Raw genomic sequence first — 27422 nt, forward strand, 5'->3', positions numbered from 1 at the left:
TTGATTCAGAGAAAAGAGAACTGTCTGTTATTGGAGTCATACAAGTGCTATTATCTCAGCATCTCTTTGATTTGCTCGGCTCATCAGAATTAACAAAAACTGCTAAAAATGACTTTGGGGAAAACATTTTTGCTGCAGTTGCTCCTGGGGTTGGGGTGTAATTTTTTCTTCTGTTTTTTGTATAGCTATCTAACTTGAAACATAGCAGTTGTGTAGATGAGGAAATACGATCCTGCCAACTTAGGCTAGTCTACTTTTTAAGTATACTAACCCTTTATGTGGAGAAAGATGTAATTAAGTCACGTGGAGTATCTGGGCTGGTGAACAGAAGAATTAGATGAACGAAATAAAACAATGAGATCTTTTGTGTGTGATAACTTCATCAGTTTTATTGTTCCTGGAAGTAAGTGTTCCCAACTTAATTTTTTTAAGGTTAAATAGCAGTTATCTTTTATTGGTTTGTTTGTTGGGGTTTTTTTATCAAGAGTTAAGAGAAGCTGCTTTTCCTTCTTCAAAACTGAAGCCGTGACCCTACAGCATACATGCAGGAGCATAGGACCACCCGCATTAGGAAAAGCAGGTAGTTCAGCGAGTGAGTACTTGGAAAGAAAGAGGCAGCTGAAATACTGCCAGGGACTGTGTCAGTTGCCATTGTTTTTGCAGTGACTTCCATACCAGCAGTGTGTGGGATACCAGCGAGCATGTGTTCACGAAACAGGATTGCATTCCACTCTTGAGTTTCCCACTGCCTTCTGTTCTTTTGACTCAACAGTTCTAGTTAAAGCTTGTTCTGCTGTATCCTTTCTAACTCCCATTTGAGCAACAAGACAGTTTAATTAATCACTGTGTGGGAAGCTTATATCTACAACTGAGATGAAGACTTCTACTTTGAATAGAAGTCTAGTAGACATAAGCTTTCGCTCTTAGAATGCTTCCTCTTTTTCCTCTGATTTTTTTAATATGCAGAGCTATGTAGAGGATGCTTTTCATGCCCACATGCCTATTATCAGATTATTTAGGTTTAACCTGAGAAGTGTGTGTTTAGGTTTAAAATGCACTTGGTGTACTGGGGCTTAGTAATTATGCTGACACTGTGATTTGTGGGGCAGTATAATTGACAGGTAGTCAAATCAGCCCATATGGAGTTCCATGCTGCTATTTCTACTATCCCAGCTTTTTTTGTTTATAACTAATTTAGGGTCTTTAATGTTGCAGTCTGTATGAAATTCAGTTAGTAGCATCAACAGCTTTTCTTTTTTTTTTTTTTTTTTTTTCTTTCTTTCTTGTAAGTTTTGCTGATGACAATCTTTGGGTCAACTTGTTGGGTTTCTTGTTTGGAGGCTGATCATTAAATGATATTGTGACCCCAGTGGCAGATGTGGATTTACTATATGCAAAGATCTGTTCATATTTGTAGATAACATGGAAAAGAGTACTCTGAGGTAGATCTGAATCTTTGGGACAGTAGGATTCTCTCCTTGTCCTAGCTGGGGTGGAGACAGGAGTCAAGCTCCTTCAGAAATAAAATAATTGTATTTTTAAAATTAAATTTATATACAGCTCTGCATGGGAGGGTAATATTTTCACATGATCATATGTCACAAGGGTGTAAATATAGGGCAGCTCTGTGTTTCCAAAAGCCAACTTTCCAAAGATCAGGGCAATCCTGGGCAAACTCGTGTGTGTGTGTGTGTGTGTGTGTGTGTGTGTGTGTGTCCTGGGCAAACTCGTGTGTGTGTGTGTGTGTGTGTAGGCAGGGGGAGGAAGTCAGAATTAAAAATTTGAGCCCTTTCAGAGTTTATTAGGTAACAAAATTCAACAGTCAGGAAAGACAATTGCTTTTCCTAAGGGCCCATCCTATTTTTGAGCAGCAATTTGTATTTTAAAAAGCAAAAGTATAAGAACAATGTAGTAACAGAAGACAAAAGGTGTAAGGGAGAAAATTTAAACTTGTCTGAATACAGTATATTTTTGAGATATATTAGGCATAGAAATATGATAGAAATGACTATAGTTTTATTTGTTAAAAGACATTGCAATCTCTGCATGATTCTTAAACTCATCTGTAAATCATCAGGCTGATACGTGGGTATCCTATTCAAGGTAATTAAATAGGATGTGTTTCCCAGTTATGTTTGCGTTATTATCTCAGAGAAGTTCCTGGAAGGTGGATGGGACAGCCAAGGAGCTAATATAATTAAGATGTATTAAAATTGGGAAGTAAGGAATAGAAGTTGTTAGTGACTTCAAATTCATGAATTAAATAAGTGAGACCTGTAAGGGAATTCCTTGTGTATCTCTCAGCACATGACGTGCATTGAAAATTTGGACAAGTTGTAGAAAAGATCTGAAATTATTTTAGGCATCGGGGGGGGAATGCTTTCTGTGGAGAGACTTTAAGAAGTTGCTGATCATAATATTCTCCCTATGAAAGCTCTTGCAATATATCGGCTGCAAAAAAAGTTCTTTGTTTTGGTGGAGAAAAGGTTAATAAGAATCGTTTCCTGACAACAATGAGGAAAATCTGTTTGGTGGATTTGCCTCTTCCTGGTAATCTTCAGATCCGAATGACTCTGTTTTGTCTACCCCAAAATAATTATTGTACTCTGTACAAGAGTGGATGTGGGAATTTTGGGACATACTGTATACATGAGCTGAGATGAGAAGATTTAAAGTTCCCATCAGATCTTCAGGTCAAAAGGAAGTAGGAAATAAATAAGAATGAGGATGCCGCTTTCTATTTTATCCTCAGCTTCAGAAATGAAAAAACAAACAAACAAAAAGTTGCTTGACTTCATGTACTATCTGCTATTTCTGAGAAACTGTAATAAAGGACGTGCTTAAAAAAAGATTTTTATATTGCTTGTAGATAATTCCAGCGGTGCAAAGTCAGACATGGACATGGCGTATGAAAGAGCCAGAGTGCACTTTGGCTCGGAGGACGCTGCCAGCAGTCCTGTTGTGGGCAAGGTACATCTTCTCCTTTGGAGAGTCTGGCATGTTTCTTGCATTGTACTTCCTTATATCATTATTCTTTGAGTAATTTAAATGTTTTCTCCCTTACTTCGAAACGCTGCCCTTGCAACTCTGTACGAGTTGTGATATTTGGTCTTCTTGTATGGGTGTGTTTTAACTTACAGTTGTTTCAGTAGATTTTGGTGACTGTTTAGGCTTTTTAGTGCAGATCTTGAACCTCTGTGGAGATTCCCTTGGCAAGTAATGGGAAAGCACTGCTGCAACTTCTTGACTTTATGTATTGCCTTCCTCTGACTCATGAAAAAGATTATTTGGAAAGGTGAAATTTATCAGACCATGCTTTATTTGTGAGAACTACTTTGCAGCAAGGAATTAAAAACTTGTATCAGCCTGTGAACCTCCTGTAGGTTTTCAGTCATGATTTATAAATCTGTTTTTCTTTTTGTGGTCTGCTTTTTACGAATACTGACCTGGAAGTTAAGAGCATGAAAATACTCTTGAACTATAAAACTGCAAACCAAAATCTGAAGAGAAACTGTGGTTCAGTGTGACCTTGATGGACATTTTATCTTTTCCTCCATCTTTGTATACAGTGTTGATCAAGTTTTAGTTCTATCAAGCTGGCAGCTGCCCAGTTTCTGAAAAGTCTCTTAGTCTTCCCTTTCGCAAGCTGTGATGAGTAACTTTGTTTGACTTGAGTGTCAAGCTTTGCAGAAAAATACAAGGATAATGAAGTTAGCAAGCTGTTGCTTTTTTGGAAATCTAGGGTTTTTTTGCAGGCCACCAGTTGTGGTGGATAAAGAACACAGATGATACGGCAAGTTTTTGCTGGATAGGTGCCAATTACAATGTTTAAACCGATACTTGTTGTGTATCTGTTCTTTGCAGTCGATATTGAAGAAGACTGTGACGGTGACAGAAACTCCTTCAGCAGTTTTCCATTATAGTGCTGTGCAAGACTCCTGTAATAGCAAACATATTGATGCCATTGTCGAAGCAGCAAAGAAAGACCTTTCAACCTTGATAAAACTTGATGTAAGTTATTGCAGGAAGAAATGGCTTTGTTTTTGCTTTTCATCTCATTCTGCCAGGCACTAAAAAGTAAATTGTCTCCCTAATATACTGTAGACTAGCTGAATGTTTTATTCTCTAGTCTGTTGAAGTTATTAGCAGGACCAAAATAAATCTGAATTATTCTGCCATTTGCAAAGACCATACTGAAATGCACTGCATGAATCTTTTCTCGCTGTGTACAGATTTATCCATGTGAGAAGTAAACGTGCAATTTCTGCCGCCTTGTAATTTCATGCTCTCACATACTGTGTGAAGAAATTATGTAAAGGCATTCAGGTGATTGCTGAATGCATTAATCCTGTTGGCATAGCATCTGAGTGCCTCGTTTGGTTTTTGGAATTGAATCTCTGTATTTGGCCAATGGCTATGAGTGCATTTCACAGCTGAGTGACTGTGCCATGCCCGTTCCAAGTTAAATGCTTGGTGCCCTCACAGTCGTCATTATTGAGCTCAGCCCCTGCTCATCACCTTCGTGTTGTAAGAAGGAATGAAAATGTTTGTTTTCATCATTCCTATGATTCCAGCTGCATTTCATTACAGAGGTGTATCTGTTCATGCAGCCAATCAGACAATTTGGGAAAATTGTACTAAATTGTCTAAATCAGTCACAGATATCCTAGTTTTATTACAGCATATATTTCAATAACTCAAGTCTGTTGATGCTGCCAGAGGCCTGGGCGCAGCTGCTGCAGCCTCCTCCTCTGCTTTAAGAGCTCTCACCAAACGACACTTGCTAGAACTTAAAAGATTTTACTTTTGGATTTTAACATTCCCTGCTGACTTCCAAATTGCTCCCCTTGCAACTTCAAAATCTTGGTCATGATCTTTCAGCTGCCAGTAGTGAGGCTTGAGATACATGCCCTACGTTGTCGCTGATTTGACAAAGGGCTGCAGTACTGTCTGTTAGTCTTCAGGAGACTTAACTGTCTCGTTACATTAATCTGCAGGTTTTTCAGGCATTTATATCCTCATGAAAGGCTACAGATTGTTTTAGAAGAAATTCTTGTTACAGATGGACTAAAGTAGGACTAGGTACTTTCATTTGTTCTCTTCAGCCTTCTATTCTTGATAGGACTGGCCTCAGACACCGCATGTGACAAAAGTTTGTTTCCAATATACAACTGATGTCTTCCTTTTTAGACCTATCGGATCACGAGCAAAAATTCCAAGATCACTGAAGCTACCGATTACAGCACTTTTTTTTTTTTTAATCTAGAATAAATTCTCAGTAATTGACAAGTAAACAGATTAGAGTTGAAGTTAATTGGAACAGTATCCTTAAAATGCAGCATCTAATAGGCAGTGGTTTTAACATGAAGATCTAAATAATAATGAAATAAGGTAGGCTTTTCAAACTTTCATATTATAGCAACTCAGGTTTTCACAAGCAAATTAGAATCTGATGGAATGTAGCCAAATGCTAGAAATCTCATTTAAAGGTCAATGTTAATTTTTTCTATGCAGGATAGCAAAAGTTTGTTCTTCTACAGGCAATGGAAGAAAAATCTTATTGTGTTTAAAATATCTGTGTTCAAGACTACTTACGTGAAGGAAGAAAATGAGTTCTGTAAGCTCTTCTCTTAAAAAAAATTAGCTCAGATCTTTTATTTCGTAGCTGACTGAAGGCATTTTAAGTTGTCATTTTTCCAAACAGCCAGTCAGTGTGAGTAAAATCAAGATGTTTTGATGACAGATGGTGGTGGGGTTTTTTTGGTTGTTTGGTTGGGTTTGGGGGTTTTTTTGTTTGGGGTTTTTTTTTTTTTCCATGAGACTGTAAGAGAGAGAGAGGAGGGGATAATTTACTATAGGAGAGAGGCAGTATTATCTCAAATGACCTTTAGGTATCCGACTTCAGAATTAAGCTTTTCTTTTGTTTTAAATAACTTGAATTCCTTCATGAATGGTTTTCAGTCTCATACAACTTTTACATGTTTTCAGCTTTCTCTGCAGTTATGATATGAGAGTTAAACAATGTTGCAGGGCATATCTTCTGCGTGAGTTATAAGGGAACTTCCTTTGACAAAAAAATTATTTGTCTGTCCCAGTTAATTACTGCTTTTGTTTACTGTTTATAAGTGATTTGTGCTTTCACTTCTGCATCATAAGCCTGTGCTAATTTATTATCTATTATAGTAACACAAAGAAAGTAACACATTTCACAAACTTGCCGTGAAATGGATTTTGTTGTGCTAGCGACTTGTCTTCCTAAAAGCTAGTGGCTGGAGGAGGCTGGAGCGCATCAGTGCAAAGTTATTTAGCTCAAACCCTGTAATTATGCAATGCTGAATTTGGGTTTGCTGGTCTTGCCCATTCAAGAGAGAGGATACTAGACAGGATGGATCTTCTCTGTGATCTTCTTTGTCAACTCCTTTATTGCTTCATCAGGGTAGTAATAGCACAGAAAAGTAGGATTTCAAGGACTGCTTGGAGGTCATTCATGCCCAAGGCAGAATCAAATATTGCTAAGTCATTTCTGACAGGTTTTTGACTAAGCTGTTCTTAAAGATCTCCAATGATGAGGACTTCACAGCTTTGTATGCAATCTATTCCAATACTTGAGTAGTCTTAGACATGAAGAAAATCTTTGCAACAATTTTTGTTAGAGCTAATGCAGCCAGAAAAATTCGTTGATAAGTAGAGCTCATTAGGGAGCTTGTATTCCCTTACTGTGAGATACTTTCATAGTTAAAACTTTGTCTTTAAGAATAGGTAATACTATACAACCACAAATGTATAAATATAGAAAAAACATCATAGAAATTAGTTGAGTTGATATTGCTGAACTGAAATATTTTGACAGATGCTTGTCAGGTTCTTTGCATTGGATATGTTCTCATGAAACAGGTTGGTTTCAATAAAACTATTTTTTGATGAAAACCTGTTCTTTTTATCAGCTGTAGGTGTAAAGAATAATTCTGATTATTTCACTTGCTCTATTTTTTTCAACCAAAAATGAAAAGAGAAAAACCTGGCATAACAATTACAACGGTAAAATGTTTACATCTCTGCTATATTGTTTTCCTGCTGCAATAAGGTTAATGACTATGGGCAGATTCTGCTATGCTGCTTGCGCTGAATTGTATCTTACTGTGCGTGCAGCTCTCTTACTTTTAGTCGTTCTGTCTCTGTGGCAAAGTACTGGACACAGTAGTGTCCGGGTTTGCCTTGCAGAGGTTAAGCTGCAAGACACCAGGACTGTACTGTCACTATTCAGCGTAACGCAAGAATGACATAATTGAGCCTAGGTTTTTGTCCCTACCTGTTCGGAATATGGTAATAAAATGTTGAGCCTCTGAAGATTTGCTGGTTTGGGTGAAAGTTTTGCCGAAGCAAAGGTGGCCTGAAGCTTTAGGGTTTGATACTGACTGCACATGGGACACCAAATTGTATGGGCAGTTCTTTGAGATGGAGAGAAAATTCTCTCCATGCCTGTTGGTTGCCTATGTTATGTACTCAGGATTATGGTGGTGACCATATCCAGCTTTGGAGCTGGAAAGGAATCTTCTGATCAGCTGATGCACTTAACCAGATCCACTCCTTGCCATTGCAAGGGTTTGGGGTTGAGTCGAAAGCAAGGGCAGGCTTTTGGAAAGACCCTCCCTCCCATGTGCTCTTCAGTCGGGAGGAAAATTCCCACACTCCTGTGCAATCTACGTGTGCACGCACATAAGAATTCATCACTTTGGGGAAGCTTTTGGTCTACAGTGCATATGAAAATCTGCTACGCATGCACAGCACAGCTGAGCTGTGGGACCAGGGAAGGGCTGTGATAAAGCAAGTGTTAGATCATCTTGTCCAGTTCCTCCATGATGTAGTCAGTCTCCTCTAGTTTCACCTTCCTTTGAAAATAACTTCATATTTCATGATTTTCATGCCAGCTGATATAGGTCTCTTTTCATTATAGACTCTTAAAAGATTCTGGGGGCAAAACTGACAAATCTAAAATCCTTAAGAATTTAAGTCTGATCAATTGAAACAAATTAAACTTGTTTTTCTTCTGGAAGAAATGTCTGTTGGGTAGAGAAACATAAAAATTGTGCACCATATTTTAAAGAGATTCAAGTACTTATAACATCGTCTTTAGTAATTATTATTCTTATTTGCTTTATTTGGATGCTTCCTCACATTCCTGGATCTTTACATGTGCACAGACAAGTAAATTGTACCACACTCTCCCCCTTTCTTCTCCAGCGTCCTTCGTTGTTGAATGGCAAAGTGACGCTGCATCAGGTTACTGCTGGGACTGTGCTATCGAGGCAAGGAGATCAGGTGAGTGAGCATCATCTGAGAGCAGAGAGAACATAAGTCTGGCTCAGTCTTTTCCCCCCACCATAAGGTATTTATACATTGATGATAAATAAAAAATCCCCACCTGACCCCTCCCAAGCCTTCTCTTCTCGAGGTGAAACAATCCCAGCTCTCAGCCTTTCTGCGCACATGCAGTAGCGGTGTAGCCAGAGCCAGAGTGGAAATCTGGTACCTGTCTGTTTTCAGCTCTTACGTACCTTCATGAGAACGTATGGAGTATCATACCTCCATCCTTCCTGAGGAGGTATGGAGACCGGGTAGCATTTTTTCATGCCCTGCGCTGTGGGCTTTCAGTGATGTCACTCGGTTGCAGTAAAGTATTTTTCCCCCCATCCAATAGAAATCCAGTGTTATTTGTTTATAGCAAAGTGTATTTAGGATATAACGAGATTCCTTTATAATAATACTGTGTAAATAGACAAGCTTATGCAAAGCAGATGAGGGGCAGGTCCAGTTACAGTGCTGGTGTATTCTGCTCTGCTGAACTGCCATGTCCCTCATCATGCTGCTGTGATTACCCCATTATCTCCATTTACAATTCTGTTGTTATTTCTTGAGTTCTACAGATGCAGCCTTCGTTTTTCATAACCATACAAAGAGAAACACATTTTTCAATACTGTGGGTGCTTAGTTTTAAATATTCATAACCTGCTTTTAATAATTCACTATTGTGTCTTATTTTATCACCTAATTGTTCAAAAACTATAGGGAGCTTTCTGGAAAACAGATCGGTCATGATAGTACTGTCACTGTGATAATTGCTTTTAAAATCCTTGGGGATTTTATTGAGCTCTTTTTCCATTTTCTCCAGGATGTTAATGTTTGCTTTGTGGTCTCGGGGATGCTTCACGTGTACCAGCAGAAGATAGACTCAGAGGAGGACACCTGTCTGTTCATTACCCATCCAGGAGAACTCGTAGGTCAGCTCGCTGTCCTGACTGGGGAACCACTGATTTTCACCATCAAGGCCAATCGAGACTGCAGCTTCCTGTCTATTTCCAAGTCCCATTTCTATGAGTGAGTTCTGCCATGAAAACATGTATTGATTTTTTTTTTTTTTTTTTTTTTTTAATGGCCCTTTTGAACAAATGTGAGTGGTGGATGTATGTGTGGTGTAGTACTGCTACAATACATCCCGCAGCAAACCATATAGCTTACGTGAGGGTTTTAAGCGCTCAGATGAGCTCTGACCCATCTATCAGATGGCTTTATCTCCAGCAAGAGGTAGTGCAGGGAACATGGTAATATTAAATGGTGATCTCTCCTTTGTTGCAGGTTTATAGAGCGCTTAACCCAATGGGGTGTGATTTACGACCCAAGACTCATAGATGTCATAATCCAAATAAGACAGTCTGGCCAGAGCCTGTGCTTTGCTGGGTTAAGTGCTACTTTGCCAGGCCCTTTCTCTTGGATTCATTATTCCTTTTTGCTGGAGAACCACCCCAGTTCTGTTTCCAAACACAGCCCAGGCTGTTGAGTGTGTTATGAATGATTGGTCTTGGTGAAACCGTGGGTTTTCAATGCTCACTAATAGAACAGGTCAAACAATAATGCCTCTGTGCAAGACAGGTTCCTTTCTGGACCTTGGAAGTAGTACATGACCTGTGACTTAATGCTTAAAGGGGGATATAGGTATTTCTTAATTAAAAACCCAATATGATGACTGTGGTTAGCCTCGTTGTCCAATGTTAATGATTAATGCCTTTGATTTATTCCATGATCCTATTGTTAAGGCTTACTATTAGTTCACACACATAATTTGCGTCAAATACCTCTATTTCCTTTTCTAAACTCCTTTTTCAATTTCTGCTTGAATGTGCCATCAGTCCTGTGTTATGTGTAGGACTTTTTGAGGGTGTGTTTTCTAGGCCACTATTATGTTGTATATTTCTGTGTAATTCTTACTTTCTAAATAATTCTAATTGTTTGTATTCCTAATCAACTCTACCACAGAATTTTATTCTGTGATTTTTGGTTTTTCACCTCAGGCAAACGGCTGTACGCTATAAAACTGAACACGCTGTTCTCAGCAGTGTGCTTGGTTGATTAGCTGTGTTTTTTCCAAGTCTGTGTGGTGGACGTCAACTCTTTGACCTAATTTCTGATAGATGCTCCCCACTTGTGCCATTCCATGCGGTATCAGATCTGTTTTTTCTAAGCTCCTGCTCCTTCCTTCCTTCCTTCTTCTGCTGTTGTTTTCCTACTTGTTTCTGACTTTAAATTTCATTATGTGATCTCAGCCAACCAGTCAGATTCCACCTTTTTCTCCTCTTTTTTTTTTTTTTTTTTTTTTGTTTTGATATTCAGTCCTGGATTAACTGTCTCATTTGCTTGAGCTCATTTTCCTAAGTTTTCTCTTCTCTCTCAAGAATCGAATTGTCTGTTGTTTATTCCAACTTACCTTTTTGCTTCCATTAACCCCTTACCAGTCAGTGATCTCGAACCCATCAGTGTATCACCTCTTCATAATTTTTGGGACCTTTCTAAATCTTTCTTTTTCTCCTTTAAAAAGTCTATTGCCAGTTCTCTGCATTTTACGAGCTCTGTGATCTTCCAGTGTTCCATCTTCACAATTTCTCCTGAAACCCAAGCTTTATATCACTTCTAACTCCTGTTCCTGTATTTAAAACTGTCATTGTACAGTCTTTGAAAAGCATGAGGTTTCTTCAAGTTTGTTCATTTTTTCTTTGAGCTCTATGAGAAAGAAAAACTTGTTGATAAAATTAGAAGTTTTTATTTTCCACTTTTTGTGCCAAATTCTGTGCTCATAGTCCTACAATGTTAGGCTTTCTCCTTTGCTCAGAATCTCACAGGATTATTATTTTTTTTTTTTTTTTGGCTCTTATCTTTCTTACTGACCAGAAGAAATTTGACAAGAACCTGCATTATTTTCTGAAATTCCTTCCTTCCTTTTCCTGTCAAATATATTACTCTTTTTCTTTGAGCTGCCCTGGAACATTGTATGTGTGTTTTCTCAATAATTAATGAGAGGGTGAAGCAGAAAGAGCATGGTCAATAGGTGCCGCTAGGCAAAGAGCACACTAATGGAAGTAGCCCAGGGTTTAGAATTGCATGTTGGGTGTTGGACAACAGATTAAATCCTTTTCACTGAAACTTTGGGGCAGGAGCCTTTTACGTGGTACTAACATGACTAAATAACTAGCTGTAAATGTAGAGTTTAAGTATAGGGGTGACACAAGCTAATTATATAGTATATACCTTAAATGCTTTGCTATTTTGCTGAACTGATGTACTAAGTGTGCAGTGCCTACGCTGCAACTGTTGGTGTCTCCTGACGAACAGTGTAATCAAGTTGTCACCAGACTCTCTTGAGGGAATATGTTCAGGTTTTGCAGTACTAGGGACTCTCTCACATTTTCTGCTTCAGTAAATTTCACAGTTTGGAGTCTTAATCATGTGTGCTTGCCAGAGAAGCAGGAATGCTTTGATTTTTCACTTGGTATTGCCAGCCAAGCTGAATATCAAATTGCATCCACATCCACAAGAATATCTGCATAAGTCCCAAGCTTTCACAGACACTAGTTTAGGCCTTTCATTGCTATATTTGGTGAGCTTTCTAATAAAGAATCCTCAGGATCCCTTCAGAAACAGCTTTTTGTAGTACAGAGCTTTGGTTTTTAATTTGCCCAGTGCCAGGCATGTGCCAAGCAGAAGAACAAAGATGAAAACGCCCAAGTGAGAGGAAGGAAACCTGGCTGATAATGGGGGAAAAAAATCTGCTTTCCTCTTCTTGTGCATAAGGGTGGGCTTTTACCTTCCATGCTAATACTCTTGTAGAAGCTGCATAGCACTCAGTGAAATAAGAGAGCTCCAGATGGAAATAAAAGCAGCCTGTTAGTAGTTTACAGTTTGAATGCATTAAGTATTAAGATACATATCTTGAGGGAGGAAAAGGAGTAAATGGCTTTTATTGATCACAGCAGACAGCCTGTGTGGGAGGAGACTTTGAGGGCTAAATAAGCAAGTAGACTAAAAACAATAAGCTAAACCATTCAGGAGTTTTCAGGGGATTTATTTAACTTTTAGATCAGCTGAGAAGGGGGATACGGCTGGGTGTTTTGCATGTGTTGAGGGTTTAGGGTTGTCTGTCTGTTAGTGCTTATCCTGGGGTGCCTCTTCCAGCTCTGTCCTTTGCTCCAAGTTACGTTAGTGTGGTAAAGTTTCCATAAGATAACATGTTGTTTTCACGGGCAATAATAGCTTATCGAAACCAAGGTAGTCTGTAGGTATCTTGGGTAGGAGATGGTGGGGGGCATGGAAACCTCAGGGCAAGAGAAGAGGGGCAGGAGAGGAAAGCTGTCCTGCTTTTTCGTAATCCTGTTTTGATGGCTGGATTTTAAACCATGCTAAATGAAAGAGTTGGTGTTCAGTTTAATTTACCTAGTAGCACATATGAGTGCAGGGGTACGAGTGTGATGAGCTCAATATGGAGTAGGGATATACGCCTACGAATCTCTTCCATTTCAATTTCAGGGATTTCGGCTGAAGAAATTACAAGCTTCATTATTGCGAAAAGTAGTAGTTGGAGGCATTGGGTAAGGAGCGTAGATAAACATGAAAGCTCCCTGCAGTGCCCTGTGTGCTGCACTTGACCCACAGTCCCTGTCAGCTCTGGGTCTCTTGCTGCAGCTGTCGGACTAATGAATGCGAGATCTGATGTTTTAGAAACTTTAGGGCAGTTTCTGTGCTACATCCAGGCAGTAGAGCGCTCCTGATGAGTCTGCTTTTGCTATCACACTATAGGATTATGGATCTCTACTCGGGCTTTCTCTTATTTCTGCCAGGTTACAGTGGTCCACAAGGAACCGTATTTCAGTTAGGGAACAAAGACTGACAACGCTCCTTCCATGCCTTTCTCTCCTCCTCCTCTCTGTTTTTTAGGGTGCGAGGTTAGATACGAAGCTTACATGATTTGTGCTTAGTGAGAGTTCCCACATACACAGGGTCTCCCAAGTAGATTTTCTTACGGCAGTCTGGTATCTTCATTGTAAAGGGAACATTGATGCAGAAAAGATACCAAGTATTTATCATTTCCTCCTCTTTGTTTCTGTCCATGTGTGGCTTTAACGCAGCTCCCTCATCTCTATCTGCATGCACTTCACATACTGCATACACTTACCTACTTCTTTGTGAATTGTGCTGTCTCTTGTGAAATAACTGGTTTTTAGTAGTCTGCCATCAATTGCTCTTGATGCTGCGCAGGAACAGAAAAGATAAGATGTCCTACCAGGTACACCATCTAGAGATGTGTGTGATCAGTTCACTCCTCTGGAGTAGTGCTTCAGTACGAATTTGAGTGCTCACTCACAAAGTGACAGGATGCAGTGATCTTTAGTCTACAAAGAATGAGAAATAAGACGTTCATGAGCAGTTATCAGGTGTCTGTGAGAGCGATTTCCCTCGGGCCTCGCAGTCAGTGTCGAGTTTGCAGCTATCCCTGGCAGAACATTCTCAAAGTTTTTCAGTTTGAGAAAAGTATTGAATTACATGGTGTCTTTCTTACTAGAGACTTTTAAGCACCACTCAAAAGATTCAGTGTGAAGATCAGAAGCTTTATTAGAAGATGTTTCAGTTCTTTGTGGTCTTTGCAACAGGGAAAAGGGAATATTTGAAATACAGAGCAGGTCTCTTATTTTTAAGAGCATCAGACTTTACATATAATAGGGTTCTGACCTGATATAAAATCTAGGGGAAACTGTGAGCATGTGCACGTGTGAGAGAGTGAGAGGTGCAGAACGGCAGGAAGGGATAATCATCTGGACAGTATGAACGTTTCCCTGAGTCATAAGAGACCTGGATGAAGGGGAGGTTGGGAGGGTGGCTCATAAACAAGAGCTAACATGGCTCCCATCCATCCCGCTGCTCACTTAAAGGAGGGAATTGGGCCAGAGAGCAGGACTAGCTGGCATCCTACTGGCATAGTCCTGCTGCTACTGGGACAGTGCCGACTTGGAGTGACATTTAATTTGGGCTAGGTTGGAAGGCTGGGCAGCCCCATACTTTGTCAAGTTATCATTGATGTAGTGTGGTTGTGGCAATAGTGGAGTGTGTAATGGGTATGTACTAACTTCTGAACTAGTGCCTATTGCATTGGCAACAGCTGCCTTGGGATGCTGTGCTTGCGTGTGCCTATTCCTATTTTGGGGAGGTACTTGAATAATACTTTTTTTTTTTTTCCCCTCTAGGATAATGCGGGAGCAGCCAAGCGTGGTTCTCGGTGTGGCCCACACGGTTGTGAAGAGAATGTCCCCGTTTGTTAGGCAAATCGACTTTGCCCTGGACTGGATGGAGGTTGAGGCTGGACGAGCTGTTTACAGGTGAGATGTGGACAAAATTGTATGTCATCTGTTGAATATTTAGGTTTTCATAGTTAAGGAGCTGTGATTCCTTGGTGATACATAGAATAAGAAACTCATTGGACTAAATTTATCAACCATTCCATCAGGTTTATCTGTTTGCCTATTTTGAGATTGTTTTCTTTCTGCAGTATCCTTCAACATTGCTTCAGTCTTGTCTCCAGGTGTTATTAAAATTCTTGCATACTATTCCTCATCCTTTATGTTGTCTTGGCAAGCTTTTCAAGTGACATAATAGATTAAGACATAGACAGTTGTATGTTCTGGTGGTAGTTTCTGCATTGTTAAGGGCATGAATATCTATTGCTCAAAGAGTTTTTCAGCCTTTCTAAAATAAGCAACAAACCTCAAAGGTAATTCAGTTAGGCTTATTCCACAGTAAATTGAAAACAGGCACTGTACTTTAAGGGGCAAAAGTTATCCTTGGGAAAACTTAGTTTTATGGGTTTTTGTACTAGGATGCATTTGAGCCATTATATGGTTGCTGCAGTGGTGGGAGAATAAAGGTCTAATTTAGTATGTGTTCTATATAATTGTAATTTTAATTTTTATAACTATACCTGCAGCACCAATGCTAATGGAAGTTTTGGATTACTTTTGTGCATCAAAGCAGTCATTGCTGTCAATATCTTGTTAAAATTTTTCGCAATTCCATGCATTAGTTTTCACTCCACTACCAGAAGTATGGCATTTCATCTGTGTGCTAGGTTATGCTGGAAATCTGCATTCCAAACAGCACTCCTAGTCATGCAAACTGGATATAGCAAAAACTTCCTGACAGACTAAGATGTGTGCACCAAAAGGAATCCAAATCCTGAGCCACTTGGGGGTTTCTCTCTTTGACCTGCAGAATTTCTCTACACATCCATATTGACCTTGCAATGACAACAAGCTCCTGCTGCAACCAGTAATGAGCCTGTTGTCTCCCCTAGAGACCGCTTGCATCCTGGTCATCTGCTTCCAGACCTAACATTAAGCAGTTGTGCAAAGCACTGTACATTTAAACATTAAACATATGTCTAAGTCACCTTTTAACAGATGCCTGTTCAGTTTCTTGTTTGCTTGTTATGTTTAACTGTTGGTTAAACATTTTCCTATGTCCTCTAAGCCAGGTAGGGAAAGATGATCAACTTATTAAAAGACTCTAGATGCATTTGCTGAGCGAAGATGCTTCACTAATCCTCGTTATTGATTATTCTTTCTGCAGGCAGGGTGACAAGTCAGACTGCACGTACATTGTGTTGAATGGTCGACTTCGCTCAGTCATACGGATGGATGATGGAAAAAAGCACCTGACCGGTGAATATGGCCGAGGAGACTTAATTGGAGTGGTAAGAGCGAGTTTCAAAAATGAATTCTTTGGCTGAGAAATTGGTATTGACTCCACACTAAACAAACAAAATCTTGCTCTGATCAGTTGTTAATCTTAGTTAAGGGCTTTCACAAGTTGAAAAGATGGAAAATCCCTTCTACCTGGAAACTTTATATAATAATACATGAATGGGATTCTTAGACTTGGTTTAATAAGAAAGATAAACAAAAAAAAAGTCACAACCAAACTAAAAAGCCCTGCACAATGCCCTTTTGTGATAATGGGTTACTTTCTTTCACATTGAGAGGAGTGCAGCTTGTTGGAATAGTTCAGGAAGAATTGCAGGAATGTGCACTAAATGGTGATTTGAATAAATTTAGTGTCATAGAAAGATTCAGGTTTGGCTGGGGCCTCCTGGAAGTGTCTAGTCCAACCTCCTCCAAGTTAGCAGAGCTAACTTCAAAGCTGCATCAGGTTGTTCAGGGAATGTGTAGTTAATAAAAGTTATTAAAGCAACTTTTGATTTTAAAATTGTAGTATTTATCCATGTTTAATTTCTCTGCTATGTTCATTTTTTGTTTCTCAGACCTAGTTAACAACTGAAATAGGAATCCTACATCATAAATATGCATGGCTTGTTTGATTTTTATATTTAAAATTAGAAGGTTTCTGAAGTTCTGAGATGGTTGTTCAGGTCCTCTTCTGCTTTCTGAGCTGAAAACTAAACATTTAATGTTTAATCTGTTTATAGCCAGAATTACCGTACCTCTGAATAAAGAAAACACGAGAGTTGGTATTAGTACTATGGGAAGAAATTGTTTTTTATAGAGATCAAGAGGAAGGAGGAGAACAAGGCTGTTTCCCTCTAGAGAGCTGATTCAAGATTGTGCTGATTGCAAAAGGTGATGTTTTTGAAAGCGGCATGATCCAGCAGTTGAGTGTTACCCACTGGTATAAGAGGTTCTCCTCTGCTACCTTGCCTCTTTGCCTTGATCGCTGGCTATGTCTATAATGGAGGACTCTGTCTCTGTAGCTGGGGCAGGAATACAGCATCAGCATGTGAGACCTGATTGTCTGTGATGGCAGGTGGGTCACAGACCGGTGGCTGTATTGTAAAGTGTTCGTGGCAGAGGTCTCGTGTACTCTGAGAGACTGGGAACTGACCTAACATCCCAGTTGTCTCTCTTGAGAAGTAAAAAGTTTTCTTGGAAGGAGAGTGAAGTCTCTGGACCTTTTCAATGTGTGTTCACAGCTCATTTTCACTTGCCTAGTAACTTTAAAATAAATTGTATATCATTTGGAAGTGACTACAATAGAGTACAAGAGGCAATTCTGGTCATACTCCCAGCAGAAGACAAAGGTGGCCTGGACTGGTGGTTGCACCGTATTCGTGGAGTTACACGTGGACAGTATTTAAGGATATCTTCCCAAGATCAATGCTACTTCTGGCTGAGGAGCTTTGTTGGCTTGGGACTGTATTTGGAGAAGCAGGTCTATTTTTGAGTGTGCTAGGCATACTCACAGATTTTATTTCTTCGTTTTTCTTTTTTGGGCTACCTCTTTGGGGTACCTCATTAAAGGTAAAATGACATGGTTTGACAGGAACAAAAGCTGAGATCTTTTGTGACTAATCATGCTGGTATGAGGCTTTTTAGTGTGTGAATAAGGGTTTGTCAGTTTTGACACATACAAGCATTTTCCTGCTCATTTCCCTACTTTCTTTCACCAGCGGTGATCTGCAGCTCCACTGTCAAGCTTCTGGAGTTTTGCAGAGCTCCCAGGTTAAAACAACAGAGCTGTTCTTCTACTTTCTGAAAGCAGTTTTGAGTGACAGTGGAGCGTACAGTCTAAACTCGACCTCCCTGTACAAGCACTAGGGCCGGTTTTGGCATAATGTTTCATGCTGGCTCAACTGTTTACCTGGTGAAGAGAGGGGGAGGTTGATTCGGTGGATGGACTGGGACGTGCTTGCTGTAACAGTGCCATGTTTGCTGGTGAGTCCCTAGGCATGGATACAGAAATACCCATATAGTTTATGTCTAAACCATAAGTCACTTTTCTGGATCCATGTTATGACATGAATCATTTTGAAGACTTTTGTGGCTCCATGGACGTCATCTACTCCTTCCTACCCACAGCTCCCAGGCCCACTGACTCATGCTGCCATTTGTTGAACGAATCTCGATGCTCTGGCTGTCTGTTCAAAACATGGGGGAGGATTTGTAAAGATTGCCAAGATTAATGTAGCCGTTCTTTGCAGAGGGCATTAGTAAAATGACATTTTTCCATTTAGAAAGATTTGTTTATCCCCTTCTGCAGGATCTGTTATAAACCTTTAAAAGCCTGCTGTAGGGTTGGGTTTTTTCCCTGAAAATAAAGTAATTGAAGGGTTCTAGGTGCTTGCAGGGAATGAAATTAGCAGTTGGTATTGGTAATTGATATTTTGGTCAACTGGTGGCGTGTTCCTCCCTGAAACCCCTCCAAGACCCCCATGTCATTCAGAACTGTGGGCACTAAGAGTCATAGGCATACAAGAGTCTTGTAGTCGATGTATTTTTGTTTATTGCCTTTACTTCAGAACTTTAAAAATGCTATGTGTCGTATTCATAAGAGATGAGTATCTGCCATTTCTGCTTTCAGAAGAAAAGCACTGAAAAATGAAGGATTTCAGACAAGATGTTAATTTTCAAGCATGTGCATGCACTCCCAAGGCTAAACTTGTGACTCGAACTGTTTTGTTCCTTATACTGACTCAATGGCATCTGTTTCTGAGGTCTGTCAATTCAGGGGGAGAAGAACAGATTAGAAACTAAAGTTTGCCTTCCCTGTGTAGTTACTTGAAGAGCTGACGAGGATAGTTACGTCAGGGGAAAATGATCCCTACTCCCTGGGAGCCTTTTTGGAGGGACGCTGCCAGCTGCTTGCGGCTGCTGACCCTATCGATGGGCAACTCCAGTTGCTGTATCTGGTCAAATCAAGTCAAAACTTGATTGAAGGCCTTCCAGGTAGTTCTTAAAGGACAATGATGAATCTGTTAGATAATTCTCTCGCATTTGAAATACAGGTGACTGCTTGAAAGACAGTTGACAGAAGTCGTGTTGTCTAGAGACTATGATTTGACCCATTTTGGGGAGAATCTTTTAATTTGTTGGTGCGGTTGCTACAGATGCACTTGTGGAAAAATGTTGAAATGTTAATTTTATTAAACCGTTATGCGAGCTAAAGGGTAACTCTTCTAGCGTCATTTCTACCGTGCCCAAGTGACCCCAGAGGAAATCAGGAAAGCCCACTGTGTGTTGATAGAGTGAAAGGGCTTCTCTTCACTAAGTTATTTGTTTAAAATGCTTATATTAATCTCTCATTTTCTTTCTTGATGTTGCTGCTTTAGTTCTGATCTTGGTTAACTGCTGCAAATGGTAGTTTTTACTCTTGTTATCTTGATCTCATTAACACATTGTTGCCTGAGAAAGAGGATTCCTTTTCATTTGTTTGTTATGCGTATCGATATCAGGTAAACTGGCCCAGGCTTTGACATTTAGTGTTGTCCCTAGCACCGCTGATGAGACTGGGGAAGTTATTCAGTATTTTTTTTTACAACCTGCAAAATAGGTTGTCCCAGATGGGTTACAGGATCATAACTCCAAGCATCTGTTGAGATGAGTGTTCGTTGCTTTTTGCATTGTTGGAAGGACACTAGTGGGTGAGGAGAAGGGAAAAAAACCAACAGAGCTATCTTGCAGAATAATCTCCTGCTGAATAAAAGTTATTTGTATACTGCCTGCTCCCTTCAAATATCTGGACATGATAGAACCGTCTATGCAATTAGCTTTTTATGCAAGTCAACACTTTGTCTTAATTGGGTTCCTGAAGAATGGCTGCAGTGTTGGTAAGATGACTAAATGCCAGGCAGTTCTTAGGGGCCTCAGTGACAGCTGTTGAACTTTTAATATTTTTAAAAGCTGGGCTCTTACGTAGTTTATAGCTAGACTTATTGGTAGCCACCTGCCTCATAAAACTGTTGTCTGCAGTGTCTTGCCAGCAAACGAGTCGGCTTTCAAAAATGCCCTACTGAGTGGGAAAGTTGCAGCAATGTTTTGGTTAATTAAAGATCCTTTCTGTTTCTCTGTGACAACCAGAATGCCCCTTCTTATTAGCAGGACTATACCCAGTCATTTTTGGGTAGCAAAATAGCAAAACAAGTGCAGAAAGGCATTTGTACACTAATGCTTTCTTTTAATGCAGGGCAGCACGAGTGATAAATTGCAGATAAAGAATCCTCATCTGCCAGTGCTGTGGCACACCAGCTCTGCTGTAGAAGAAATCATGCTTTACATTCTAGAAATAATAGATATTTTAAATATTTTTAGATACTAAGCTGTTCATCTAATTAATACAGTTAAATGTGCATGGCTTTTCTCTCTCTAAAAAGTTGAAAACCAAGAAGAATCTGTAAATGGCTTATGATTTCCTTAGGGATTTGGAGCGTTGTCCTTTTGAAATGTAACACTAGCTGTTAGAAATCTTTAATTGCTGAGTAATCCTCAAAGGAAACACACCAGTATCAGGATTACACTTGTCAGGCTTTTGTTCTTTATCAGTATTAATGTTATCATACACCTCCGTCTTTTGACAGTACCAAAGCCAGCTGAATATCATTGTACCCTCGACAACCGTGCTAACACTGAGCAAGTTCTACTCTGTTAAGGCTGGTTTACTTTGTCGTTTTTAAGCATGCGGATGTTTTTTGCCGTTTACTTGCATGTAATTTTTTCAAACCATGACTACTTCATTTGCTAAAGCTTGAAGTTACTAAAAAAATATTTCAGGTTAATTCAGGTTAGTAGTGCCTCAGGCACTCTCTGTGCACAGCCCGTATCTGTGGAAACTGGAGGCGGATGAGGTCCAAGAACTGAGCTGGAAGACATGGTTCTGGAAGGAGGTATTCTCTTTCCATCTCTTCTACCATCTGTCTTGGTAATACATTACTAAAAATGATTATTTGCCTAGCAGCATCTTAGGTGTGAAATTGTATTTAAAAAAAACCCAACACCAAAACCAAAACACCACCCCACCCCCCCCAGACCAACCAACCAAAAACCCCAAACAAACAAAACAAAACAAAACACAAACCACACAGCAGCAAACCCCCCAGTATTTACCAGCAGCGAAGTGAGACAGAGGAAGCTCTGAGAAATGAGTTCACATTTGCACAGCTGAATTAGTGTCAGACTGAAATCAGAAGCTCCAGGTCTTGATTTCCAAACCTGTCTTGAGGGTGTTTTTGGCTGAATTCAAGTCACTGATCTGAGCCATCTGAACCTCGGTTTGCTACAAGCATCTTCACTTAGTGTGAGCTGCTGAGTACTGTCTATTTTTCTGATTCTTTTCTCTATAAGAATTTATTCTTTTATCCACAACAATTTATCTTTTATCTTTATTTGCCTCGAGTTCTAAACAGCTGATGAAAGTAAGAGACCATTCATAACTGAAAATTGTTGTGGTACAGTTTAGTGGTCTCATCGTTGGCTGGGAAAACCACAGGCACAGTTTTGACAGGATCTGGCGTTAAATTATCTGGCATTAATGTTATGTGGGTAAGTCATTTGGCTTTGTAGCTGCCACAGATAAAACTGTAGAGAGCTTTATCTCCTTAGCCAAATTCTTTTCAGAGAGTATTGGGATCCTTGATGACAGGTAGTGATGAAAGTTGTGACCTGCTGGGTTTGAGATAGGTGATTTCATGCATTAGACTGTCATTCCTTGAGCTATTTTGTGTCCCTCCTGCTTCCAGCTGAACTCGCTTGTGATAACATTATTGCTAATGTCCAGCTATCAACTAACTCTTGATACAACTTCTCATCCCCCCTCAGGACAGTCTTCCACTTCCCTTGCCTTCTGCTCCTTTCTCCCTTCCATTTTGAGAAATGCTGCATCGAACTAGGCTGGCTTGTGAATGGCAAGAGTTAATATTGCATCCCCTTTAACCTTTGCAAAATGCACAAGTAAGTTGTTAGCAAAAGTGTTTTGGGTTTTTTTTCTTGATTGTAACTTTTCTTTTTGGCAAGCATCATTAAGTAAGAGCCATTGAGTAAGAGAGAGAAGTGTGATCCTTTTCATCGTCATGAAAATGCTTGGAGGCCAGCAAGTAGTGGGAAGCAGAGTCCAGGCAGAGGCGACAAAGTATTTATGGGGGAAGAGTCAGCAGTGGAGGATGGGGAAGGATGTTGCTAAAGTTCCAGCCAGGTTTGGTGTTCTTGTGTGAAGCTGAGTCAAAGGCAATCAGATCTCTCCCTTGCTGGAAAGTATTTGAGCAGGTGGTCATGTTCTGTTATCTCTTCTTCCATTGTTGAAACTCAGGTATAATTTCACCATAAGAGGAGCGTGCTGCATGCTTGTCAGTAGTGTTGCCCTTGCAGATACTCCTCGAACAACCTGGATAAATTTGTTGGGTGGTTTGTGTGTGTGCTTCAGATAGCTTTTGGTATGTTTTTTGGTGTTGTCTTGACTGAAATGTTGGATTAGGGGTGCAAAACGTGCATGCAACTTCCCATCTTTTCTATAGCCACATGTATATAAGGAGTGAAACTTAAATACAGTAGGTAGGACTGTTATCAGTTCCCTTCCCCAGCTATAATCTTTCCCTTTTCTGTCCCTTAATGACATTCACTGCTGCAACAGGACTGTCATTGCACTGCTACAAAATGCAGGCTCAGTCCTTTCGGGAGAACCTGTAGCATGACTCCCACTGCCTCAATTACAGAAGGTAGCAAGCTCAGTCTTCATTTTTACATATATTTTATATATACCCTTACACATACACACATATAGATATACAAAGTAAGACTTACACATATGAGTGTGTGTATATGTATGTAAGTATTTTATGGTTTTTTATATATATATATATAAAAAAAAATATATATATATATATATATATAAAAATATATATATATATAAAAATATATATATATATATATATATAAAAAAATGGGAGAGGGAGGTTTGGATTCTTCTTCCTGCACAGCAGAAGTGCTGGATGTCCTCAGTCACGGGGTTAACTTGGCACACGAAAGATTGCAGAAGGTGGTTGTTAGAACAACTTTGAAGAGTACATGGTGTACTGCATTCATCCGCTGGCACTGCTCCCACAAATAGCATCGATTTGCAGCTTGTCTGGTTGCTCTTCCCACTCATTCATTGCTTCCAGTAGTGTCTCCTCCTTCGTCCTTTTCTGATACAAACAAGTTAATGTTTCAGATCCGTCTGAACTGATGGCTGGAGGAAACGCCTTTGAGATTAGCATCCTCTGCTGCTTCAGGTGCAAATGAGCTGAAGAAGGGTCTGAGGGCAGCTTGTTTAAACCAGAAAAAAAAATTGTTCCGTGTAGTATTTGGTTGCCCTTCATGGAACATTGATTATGTTACATCGCTGTCTTCAGTTGCAGCAGCAGCATCTCCTGTCCTTGTCTAGCAAAAACACTGCTGTGAAAATGCACGCGTGTGTCTGTTTTGTGCCTGTGCCATTCCAGCGCTTGTGTTGGCTGTTGAGATACGGGTGTGCTACCTGGTACCTGTGTAGCTGACTTGTTGCCCATCCCTTTCCTCGAGCCTCCTAAACTATCAGCAGATGTCAGTGTTGATATTTCTTCTTCTTATGCCTCCACGAGTGCATGTACACTTCCTTGCACAGTGTATTTCATCCCTGTCCCCTGTGTTTCCTGCTGTCTTGTGATGGTCCTTCCTCAGTGCCTTTGGGTGAGCTGTTGGTTTTGCGTAGCGCCTGGCGCGGTTCGGAGTGGACATTGTGTAAGGAGAGAGCGAGGAGGCAGTTTTGGCAGACGGACCTCTGGGCCGTTTGTCTTTTCAGTGGGGAGCCGGGGTGTCTGTGCAGGGGGTGTGCACCGGCAGCAGCACCGCAGTCGGGCTGGGAAGCGTCTGTCTGAAACGCTGCACCCCTGCACGGGATAGTCCGTGCTCCCTCCCTCGATGCTGCTGGTGGAAGCTACACTTGTGTTGAAGAGAAGAAAATGCCTTTTTACTCTTTTTGTCTGTTATCAGAGTTCTCACTTTGTTTTGTTAGGCGTGATGCTACTTCCGTTGAAGCACGACTGGATGTGTCCTGACCGATCTTCCTGGCGCGCTCTTTTGTAACAGGGTGCGTGTTCGTGGGCTGCTGGGTCTTGCCAAAGTGTCTTGTGTGAACATGAAAACTTGAAGCCTACAAATACCAGGCTAATTGACAGGTGGTGATTGTGGCTTTCATGAATGAGGATTTGGAAGATGAAAAGTTTAAGCTACATAATTTAATAATCCTTAGGGTCCTAACCTGCTTCCCAGGGTCTTGTTGTAACTAATGCTGTCATTTCTGTGGCTGCTGCTCCCTCTTACTGTGTCGTGTCAAGGGAGTGGCAGTGCAAGGGCCGAAATGCAGGGTGCCCTTGATGTGGAAAGATGACTGCTTTTTGTGAGCTGGTAGCAAGGAAAAGATTGATGTGAGAGAAGGAAATATGATGTCTGAGAGAATAAAAGATTCTCAGGTGGAATACTAGCCATAATGAAGAGAAACTGAAAGCAGTATATTACAAAATGGATGGGAAGGGAACATGCAGGAAAAGCCACAAGAGCGTGTAAGTGTGCCACTGGCTGAAGGTCGGGGAGGGTGGACCTGTGACCATAAGCACGGTTCTGTTGGCTTGTGCTGCTTATTCGGACTGGACCTGTCTGCTCTTGCACTGGGCATACTTGAAAACTCACTTGAAAAGAAATAATCTACACAAGAAACTATTTTGAAATGATTTGCATTTTACTGTTTGCTGACTATTAGAAAAGTCACCCAATAATTTGTTAAAGTGAGGCTGAATTTGTATGGAGAAGCAACATTTTATTGCCAGCAGATAGACTAACATAAACCAGCACCAGTTCTGGTCAAGTCCTCCATGAATTCTGAGATGCTTAAGGCTAAGCATGAGAATAGCTGTGCTTATTGCACTGGGGCTATGCACACACCTAAAGTTAAGCAAATATTCAAAGTGATTTGTTGGATGTAGCTCAAAAAGGAATTTGGAGTAATTAGACCAACTTGCAGAAGACGACGCTTGCTAGTTTTTACTTTCCAACTGTGTAATTTGGAAAGCTGTAAGAAGAACTGTCAGGAATGACTGTTGAAAATGAAGTCAAAAGAGGTCATGAGAATATAAATTGCTTTCCCCCCTCCTTTCAAAAGATCTACACTGACACTTTTTCTTTGTAAAGAACTTGTAAGCCAGGGTTGTGAATCATGTGCATTGTACATGATGGATGCATCGTACATGTTTTTGTCACTATTTAATACTGAACTAAGAGAAAATATGAGAAACCTAGCTGTCAGAATTAACTGAAACAGTAAAAAGAGCATAGGTCTATTTATAGTTTGTTGGGGTTTTTATTTTTCTTTTTGTTAGTGTTAGGAACAACAGAACAGCAACAGTGCAGGAGGGACCATCACCTATGGTAATATTCGTGATCAATTACAAGAACCACAGAGTATATAACACTGTAAATTGATACGTGCTCCTTGATGCAAATTATTGTAGCATTCGAGGCATTGCTTCATGCAGCTCTTAGAGGAAATGGAAGTAAAGGCAATGATGGATGGACAGATTCTTGAGGATGTGATGAAGGTAGAGAGGAGACGTTGATGCTTGCTGTAAACGAGGAGCCAAGGGGTAGACCTCGGAGACAGGTGGGCAATGAACGGAACAGCATTTTTGCATGACTGCTAAAATAAGGCATAGCAGTTGGATTTCAAAGAGAGACGGATTTCAAAGTGGAAATAGCACTGTAACATAGGTTTGCTGAGTTTACAACATGAGGGAAAAGCGAACAACACTAGATAATAAGATGGCAACGAGAAGAGTAGCCAGTCCAGAGCAGAAGAGGTGATGGTCTCAAGCCTTCAGTGAACACCAGGAAAACTGGAGGATTGTTTGAGAGAGAGAGAGAGGAAGAGCAAGGATGGCATATGGGTGAATTAAAAATTGAAAGAGAAGACCAGAAATGGGCAGTGAGGCAGAACTGGTTTAGAGGCTTGTTACTAAGGAGAACGAATGGATGTTGTGGGAGAAGAACCAGAGATGTACTGTTGCCTCAAGCAAAATATATCATGTTGACTTGAATGTGAAAAGAAGTGGGAAACAGTCCGCTGATTCTTTCTTGCGCTGGAGCAAATGTTGTAGCTGTGTTCATGCTGGCATGGGTAAATGATGATAATGGTAGTCTAGGAAGGAGCTCAGAAGAGAGCCTTGGGTGATTCCATATACAAATATATGCTCCCCCGGTCAGATTGAATAAGATTTGTAAGATAATAATAATACTATTTCTTGAAATATTTGTTTATTAATGTTATTATGGAGATGTCTTTGTGTTGTTTGCTGCAGCCGTGCTGGGTGATCAAAATGTTAAATTTCTTTTTTATGACCAAGGAAATAGTCTTATGGGGTTGCTCTTCTGATCGCAGGTGGATTTTATTCATATTAAAATTCAAGCTAGATCTCTAAGTCTTGTACTATTTACAAACCTGGAAAAATAAGAAAACTTGTTCAAAAGGCTCACTGGACAGAGGAGCCCAAGGATTTGAATGTGGCTTAAGACGGAAATGATTTTAAGTACTCATGTTGCATGAAACTTCTTCTAAGCAAGGAGAAAAAACTCTGAATAGGTGACATCTCAAATGGTTTATTAAGAATAAATACACAGAAGAAAAGTATCATTTACAGGGGAGAACGACGACTCAATGTTAGAATATGGTTTTGATCTCCAAAAAAGGTGAGAATAGCCAAATACCTATTTGATTTGGCAGATTCCCCTGTGCAGAAAATCTAAAACTAGTGCAAAGAAAGCTTTGTAACCACAGGGGGGTGTAAAGAGGGGAGAGGGGAGAATGTAGTGAAGATTGAGAATAATCCTACAGATGGTCCAAATGTTGAATGAGAGCCCTCTCACTTCCAGAGAAGAGGAAGTATTTTATTAATAGTTTGGAATAACTAATAAAAATAAAGATTGGGAACTGAGATGATAATATCCAAGGGGAAAGCAAAATTTGAATTTCTTGGTGTACAGTGTCTGGGACCCAGATGTTTTCCATGCTAGAATACCAGGGTGTATTTGCATGAAAATATCAAACCTAATGGCAAGACCTACATAGTACCTGTATGCAAGAGTAGTACAAGATCCAATTTCTGTAATCAGTTGAGAATTACCTTCAACAAATTCCCTGCAATTGCAGGGGTCCGTAACACTGGTGATGTTGCCAATGCCACTTGCTCTGGAGATTTGAATGGCTCCTTGTGAAGGAGGTTTGAAAAAGGTCTCCATCTCCCCTCTGATCTGCCTAGGGAA

The 27422-nt window shown here is 40.1% G+C and overlaps 1 protein-coding gene across 2 annotated transcripts in view; it reads left to right on the plus strand.

Annotated features, from left to right (window-relative positions):
• PNPLA7 (patatin like phospholipase domain containing 7) overlaps positions 1–27422 on the plus strand; it is a 130184-nt gene that overhangs the window by 22217 nt on the left and 80545 nt on the right. For both annotated transcript variants that reach the window (XM_050907912.1, XM_050907913.1), the window contains exons 14-19: positions 2870–2970; positions 3865–4011; positions 8242–8319; positions 9170–9375; positions 14565–14696; positions 15943–16066. In XM_050907912.1, the coding sequence (XP_050763869.1) occupies positions 2870–2970; positions 3865–4011; positions 8242–8319; positions 9170–9375; positions 14565–14696; positions 15943–16066 (788 nt within the window). The remainder of the gene's footprint in view (positions 1–2869; positions 2971–3864; positions 4012–8241; positions 8320–9169; positions 9376–14564; positions 14697–15942; positions 16067–27422) is intronic.

Source organism: Gymnogyps californianus, chromosome 18 (genome assembly GCF_018139145.2).
Source record: "Gymnogyps californianus isolate 813 chromosome 18, ASM1813914v2, whole genome shotgun sequence".
Lineage (NCBI taxonomy): Eukaryota > Metazoa > Chordata > Aves > Accipitriformes > Cathartidae > Gymnogyps > Gymnogyps californianus.